The 7,397-nt window shown below is 37.0% G+C and overlaps 1 protein-coding gene across 1 annotated transcript; it reads right to left on the reverse strand.

Annotated features, from left to right (window-relative positions):
• Nucleotides 1-493: 493 nt before the first annotated feature.
• On the reverse strand, nucleotides 494-6,734 carry LOC133677393 (alpha-L-arabinofuranosidase 1-like). The gene is made up of 18 exons (XM_062099428.1): nucleotides 6,582-6,734; nucleotides 5,878-6,092; nucleotides 5,689-5,743; nucleotides 5,149-5,360; nucleotides 4,882-5,003; nucleotides 4,654-4,801; nucleotides 4,224-4,293; nucleotides 3,566-3,711; nucleotides 3,393-3,438; nucleotides 3,246-3,298; nucleotides 2,911-3,055; nucleotides 2,332-2,450; nucleotides 2,146-2,217; nucleotides 1,968-2,071; nucleotides 1,627-1,683; nucleotides 1,328-1,520; nucleotides 910-1,053; nucleotides 494-797 (listed from the first exon to the last, which is right to left on the reverse strand). Exons 2-18 carry the CDS (start codon nucleotides 6,061-6,063, stop codon nucleotides 648-650), a joined length of 2,022 nt encoding a protein of 673 aa, XP_061955412.1. The 5' UTR covers nucleotides 6,064-6,092; nucleotides 6,582-6,734; the 3' UTR covers nucleotides 494-647.
• Between the last annotated feature and the right edge of the window lie 663 nt (nucleotides 6,735-7,397).

Consider the following 7,397-nt stretch of genomic DNA (forward strand, 5'->3'; position numbering starts at 1 on the left):
CTCTTTCTCTCATTCTTCCTCTGTTTGAGCTCGGTTGAACCTGCCTTCTTCTCTCATTTCTTTCTCTCCTTCCTCCTTTTTGAATTGTTATTAATGGACATTCATTGAGAAAGTGATGACGTGTTTTCTATTCTGTGTAGATTTCATAAATAAATACAGGGTTTTTGTCAAAACATTAATATGTTCAATTATGAGTGTAAAAATAATCAAAATCAGAAGAGGGTAAAAATAAAATCAGAATAAAACAAACTAAGAAAGGTTTAGTGAGATAGAGAGAGTGGGAGAAATTAGTTGCTTACTGGGACTCAATTGATTGTGATTTTAAATTTGAATCTGGGTATTTGGGTGATATTAGCTGATCTAATTAGATGGAGGACTTGATTGAGAAAATCATTTGTTGGGGGACTCATTGGCAGGATAACGTCAAGGAGGGTACCTTACTGTTTTGTGGATGAAAGATTCTTCAGCCATGACTGGACATTCACACAGCAGGTTTGACATTGAAAAGCAACAATATAGATATATATTACAAGGTGACATTAGCCAATTAAAATTAACATAAATAGCAGGCAAAGACACCAGCCAGCCACAGAGAACATTATTTAGATTGTTTCCTATAATTACACATCATGTATTCATTTATTTTTCTAAATTGATGATCTTGAGAGAGAATCAGTTTGTGGCATCCTGATATTGTTTGATTCTGTTAACAAATCAAATGAAGTTAAGGAATATGGAGAGAGTACAACATCCATGTCTTTGTCAGCATTCTCGAGCATAGTTTGTGCTGGCACCACCTGCATTACGTGAAGAAGCCAAGACAGTTAGCAGATTTGCTACATAAACTGGAATTGAAAGGTTCTGAGGCCATTGAAAATTCATGAGGGTCATGACAAAGATGTCAGAAACCTTTTTTGGATTCGCGAAGGAATTCTCGTCCATTAAGTTAGAAGAAGTGAGCACAGTTTTTGTTGATCCAGACAATTGTGAGCTGAGCCCCAATCCATCAATGGAAACTTTGAGATTCACTTTGCTGTTCCCAAAATTCACAATCTGAAAAATACATTTCCCTGAAAGTAAGAACTTGGCTGAAAATAATCAATAAGAGAAACTCTTACAATCCGATTTTACGTGTGTTTGTGTTTGTCGTCAACCAGCAGAAGCATGTTATGTTGGGAAGACCACAAAAGTTGACTCGATGGATTATGCCATATTTGTTAAATTGGAAAAGGATTCAAACTTGCAACATTGATAAAAAAAAAAGGATAAAAACTTAAAAGTGGTGTTTAGGGCATGATCCCTGCAAGCCATGCTGGTATTAGCATACCTTTATTTTCAGGTAAGTTTTGCCATCTGAATTTTGCCAAGTAATTGCAGATGCAACAAGTGTAGAGGAATTTGTTTGTAGTTTAGCGTCAAGAAGAGTTGCTCCACTTGACTCTCTGAAGAATTTTTGCACCCAGTAGCTCGGAGTTCCATAGTGCATTGACGAGTTGAAGACAATCGCATCTGGATTCCACCTTCATAGAAAAGTTCCTTTCAGTGTCAGAGTAACTTGAAAAGAAAATGATGTTCCTTGCCGTGCATGCTTGAATTAACTTTTGAGGAATAAAATGAGATTTGTACCTCCTATCATTGGCATTCACAAAAAGTGGTGCATAGCTTGCCATCTCCACAATATCGCTGCAATGGAGAAATAAAGGCTTCAAGAATTGGAATTTTCATGATGAGTATGGAAAAACAAAAAGGATACCCCGTCCATGGCATCAAATTTGAACCAGAACTATCATGAATGGTGATCTGGGAATTTTTTGAACTCACTGTTTGAAAGGTGTTCTTTATTAATTTGTTCACTTCCCTCTCCAACAGGAAAAGAGAGGGGGGAGGCATCAAGACTTTCAGACCGTCAAGCACTGGTTTTCACATTGACTAATATCTTAAAGAGTGCTGGAACAACTATGACAAACCTGTTCTTTTCCAGCCCAATAAGGAAACCAGCTTCAGCGAGTGCAGCTAAAAGACTTCCTGTGCCCGCATCTTTTCCGGTCACAGCATACTCGCTCACAAAAGCCTGAAAAATAGCAAATCTCATGACTACTTGTCACATATATTAGTTAGTATGTTGTCAAAAAGCATATTACACACCTTTGGACCAGTGCGGGATGTGCGATCAAACTGACGAGTCATAGAAAACAGGCTGCTGGCAGATGTATAAACCTAGTTCAAAGAATAAAAGAGGATTAACATTGTGTTTTCTGACTGATGAAAATATGCAAAAGTACAATACTGCAAACCAGAAAGAAAACAAAGCTATCATGACAGGATGTTTACATGATAATCATAGTAATCAGCTGGGTGATCCAAAGAACGAGAAGACCCATCACAGTTTGAGATTATTTTGATGTCGGGATAGGCACTTCTTATGGCATTGTAGAACTTGAGATAATTTCCTGGTAGAAAAAAGCACATGAATTTGAGTTCTGAAACTGGTCTATCTTCCATAATCTGGAGTGAAGAGCAACATTTGCAGAACTTCAGACACTTTTTGTGAAGAAAATCTTTGTCAAATATAACTTTATTCAGAATTGAGATCACAAGACCATATCATAGAAACACAATTTTAAAATCTCAATAATAGATCATTTGACATACACATCCCCTAAAAGGTAAATGCAAAAATGAGTGATGCAGTAATGCTACATGGAAAAAAAAATGTCATATCACCTCAATAACACATCATCTAACTAGAGGTTGACTAGTTCAACATAGAAGTAAATGCTGCTTGCTATGGACTCAAAACTGAATCTTGCATCTAATGCAATAAACAGATTTGTATAGGCATGTCAGGGTTTGTGTGCCATGCATGTTCTTGTGTGCAGACAAAAGCATGGATTCAAAAGGTGCACAAACCTCGGTAATTCTTCTTCCCGCAATCCTCATTCCCAACAGCAACATATTTCAAGTCAAAAGGCTCTGGATGCCCCATTGCGGCTCTGACAGAACCCCACTTAGAATTAGAATCGCCTCTGGCAAACTCAAGACCATCAAGGGCTTCCTGGAATTGAGAAAAACATTGTTATAAAACGATATAGAATGAAAAAGTTATGTACAAGTTCAGATTCAAAAAGAAAACTCGCTAGCTTATTTCTTTTTAATTTCATAATCACGAAACATATTTAATCTAAACATGACTGGATCTGTTTCAGTTGTGTCAATGGATAAAAGAAAGCACTGGATTTGCATACTTGTACAAAAGGTGAGACTGCAGTAGTATCAACTTGATCCTGATGACTGATTCCTGCCAGATTAATGAAGCAAAAAAGGTAGGTGAAAAAGAGTTCAGCCAGACAGGTAAAAATGGAAATGCCTAGAAATGAAGCACACGAAAGTACCATTGTTGAACACCCATATTGGCCGTGCACCAAGATCTTCAGTTAACTGCAGAAATAAGTAAGTGTAAATTATATCTTCTTAAGCGACAGAGTGAGCAATTCTAATTTCCATTGCACTGCACAGGCCACAGTTTACATAATCCTGCACCTTCACAACAAATTAAGATACCTACTTGAAGAAACTCAAAGTATCCAAGTCCATCATCAGTCCAATACATCCAAACATCACCAAAGTGCCCAGGTCTCTCCTCCCAGGGTCCAATGCTTTCCTTCCAGCGAAATGCGTTTCTCAACCATTCACCCTCAACAAAGCAGCCACCTAATGCCAAATGATTGGAAAAAATACCCCATCAGTAAGATCTGAACTACAACTAATCAAACAGATGATGAATTGATTTTGAGAAACTGTGGTGTTAGATCAAGCTAACACTGGCTCCGGCAAGGGTCCTGCAGCTCCAGATTGGGAGTTTGGAGGATGCAGTTTAGGGTTTGAAATGCTTGGAAAGTGAAAGAAAAGAGAACTCCAGGAATATGGGAAAAAAAATGAGGATTTTGATGACTCAAAATTCATTTCTCAAAAACAAAAAAAGAAAAGACCATAAAAAATCCTTGTCACGCTCTCAAAATTTCTGGTGAGCAGTGAAGAGAAAAGGCCTTGAAGCAAAACCTCAGTAAATGCAGCAAGAATTTGCAATTGTAAAACAGTTGTAGCCAGGGATAATAAGAAAGCGGAGCAATAGACTTCCCTGTGCAATATATGATACCCAGATTCCAATACAAATTCTCATAACCTCAGCCAAAACATATTCATGAATAAAAATCCATACATACCTGGAAATCTGACAAATTGGGGTTTTATATCATCGATCATTTCAATGAGCTCATTTCGGAAACCATGCCCCTGTGGCAAAACAGAGGTCATACAGATACTGAGACGCAATTGGAATTTTTGAACCAGGCATAAAATCTCTGTAAAAAAGGAGTTCACATACTAGCAAACCAACAAATTCAGAGTTTTATCTCCATAAACCATCAAAGCTTAAATCTTGTTTACATGTAACCAGAAAGTATGGTTTCCAACTTCTGCAAAGTTGTTTCCAATTTTAAATTTATCCCCAAGTTATAATTTAAAGCCCAGATCCTGCTCATGCTCATCCTCTATACAGATATTATCTTCTACATTGCCAAGGGCTTGAACTTTCCAAACCGCATGGAGAAAATTTGTTCTTTTTGGAGATAAGTGCTGAACAATAACAAATACCTTGTATGTGTCCAGAGGCATAGCTGACACTTGATCAAACCATATTACACCTTTTCTGGATGTAGTCAATTGAAGCCTTGAATTAGGATTTGTTCCTTTGGCTTCCAATAGAACCTCAGCCTTTGTCCAGTTTGAAACATCAGAATCTCTGCGAAGAAGGAAAGCTTGAAAAACACAAACTCCTAGTAAAAAAGAAATCATTCATTGCAAAAAACAATCGGTGCTCACACAATGTTAGCAGATGCCAATATCTGCGACCCATCTGAGCTCGTCAATGATACAGAAACATTGATTGATCCCAGAGAACGGACATAGAGAACCACTTTATAGGCCTTCCCTTGTTCAATATTCTGAAGGAAACAGAAGTCAAAAACAGAAGGGTCAGATTTCCAGCTTTTCCACACAGGCAAATATGAGAGACACATACAAAATACTTTTTTCTTCAATAAATGCATACAAAATAAATTATCACATTTAGTGTCAACTAGTTCTCACCATGCCCCAAAACCCTGGATTGTATATACCAACTCCACCAGCTGGGCAAATATTACCGCCCGTGCTGTCACAGAGCACATCCATTCGGAGAGCAACCTTGTTTCGCTCGAAGCAAGAAGAACGGTCAGTAGATACAATTAAAGATGGCTGATCACCAATGATAGACCAGGGAGCAATATTTGAGGGAGTGTTTTGCCCCCCGGCTTCAAAACCTGGCAAACAAATCAAACAGGTTTATGTGAATCCCGAATCCAAAATACCCAGATAAATTTAGAAAGTTTCGAATGCTTCATAATCAAAGTTCCCATTAAACCTCGAGAATCATAACTCGCACAGAAACAGTGTAAATATTTTATCAGTGCACTTTTTGATAGAATTGAAAGCTTAGCACTGAACAATTAGGGCTAAAATTTCAAATAATGCAATCTTGGAACTGGAAGTTAAGTTTTTACTGAAATTGGCCTATTGCACAATTTAAAACTTCCCTCCCTATCTTCATTCTTCCTTTCACTTGCAGAAATTAATAGATTTGGAAATTACCCCGATTGTTTACAAGCTCTGCCCATATCCCACCAGCTCCAGCATGGTTTATCTCCTGCGGAAAAACCATTTCAGAAGATGCCCACTATCAATACTCAGCATCCTTGTTTATGCATTGTAGTCTAAATTAAGAAACCATAAACTAACCAGCCGCGAATCGAATTCCTGAATTCAAAGTAAGAAACTAACCTCGAAGAAAATTCCAAAGAGTGTTTCAGGAATAGGCCGGGTACTGGAGCCATTGATGATCAAGTTTGCTGTCTGGTTTGCATCAACTTCAGCAGCAGAACATTGGCACACAGAACAAATTCCAACAATGAAGCACGCCAAAAGAACACTGCAAGAGGCCTTGCAACTACTCATCTTCTCACCCATTCACTTACCACATCCAATATTGCCTCACCCTAATACAGCAACAAAAAGAACCAATTCAGCTACTTCTTTAGCAATCAGACCCCAAAAAGAAACAGCTCCATAATCTCTCTCTATTCACAAAAGAAACTAATTCGTACTCATTCTCTTCAATTAGCACCAAAAAGATGGATTAGAATCAAATAAAGCAGCAAGATTTATCTGTCAGATGATACGTCTCCTGACATGTTATACCTTAAAAACATAACCCCATCATCATTCCCGTGGACCACAGCATCATAATTTGGACTGACTCCCCATAAAATAACAGCAAAAACAAAGGTCAAGACTCTAAAACTCAGACTCCTGCCATCATATTTCCAACTATCTTGAATTCCCAGGCACATGATCAAAGTTTTGACCTTTACTCCAAAACATGACCAAAATTCCATGCAAACATAACATGCACAGACATTTAAAAAAACCCAACTAGTGAAAGTATTGAATTCTGAAGAAATAAGGATTAAAGATGAGAACTTTACCTGAAACAAAGGATCAAACAGACAAAATTCTTTCTTTGGTTCTTTAGAGACAGCTGCTGATGAGTGGAAGTGTTGACTGATAGCTATACATGGATAAATGAAGGGAGTTGCTAGTTCGTACTTATAAATAGGAGATGGGCGCGTATAATACGCTTGCTCTGTTTGCCTTGCTTTCACGTCAACAACATTTGGCAGTGGATTACAAGGAACATGAAATTACCCACTTTGTGGGATCCCCACTCTCATCCACTTCTTGTCTTTACAGCACGTGCAAGCCAGAGAACTTTTGTTTTAATTCTATATTTAAAAATACTCAGTTAATTAATATATATTATAATTTTATATAAATATTACTGAAATGTCACTTCATTAACTAAGGAAACTCCACTAAAATCATAGGCAAATTCTTCGATTCCTTGTCACTCTTTTTTATTTTATTTTATTTTATTTTATTTACTATTGGTATATCAACTTGACACCGACCCCATCAATTATTTCCATTTTATGTTTTATGGAAAATATATAGCAAAAAATCTTATGCTTGCTGAGTGTCTTTTTTGGTCATCAATGGTGACATTATCTCTTCCTTGCTAATTAAACCTTCGATAAAAACTCAACAAAACATGTTTAATAAATAGTGAAGGGTAAATTTTGACCTCCATTACCTTTTGTAGCAAACATTACCTAAATGGTGAATGGTTCCTAATTGATTAATAAAAATGTCTAATAAAGAGGAAATGATAGAAGATATATAAATTCATGATCTAGATTTACTCTCTTTGTTCTCTTTCATATGTACCAAAAAAGAAGAAAATA

Source organism: Populus nigra, chromosome 17, assembly GCF_951802175.1.
Source record: "Populus nigra chromosome 17, ddPopNigr1.1, whole genome shotgun sequence".
In the NCBI taxonomy this organism is placed as follows: domain Eukaryota; kingdom Viridiplantae; phylum Streptophyta; class Magnoliopsida; order Malpighiales; family Salicaceae; genus Populus; species Populus nigra.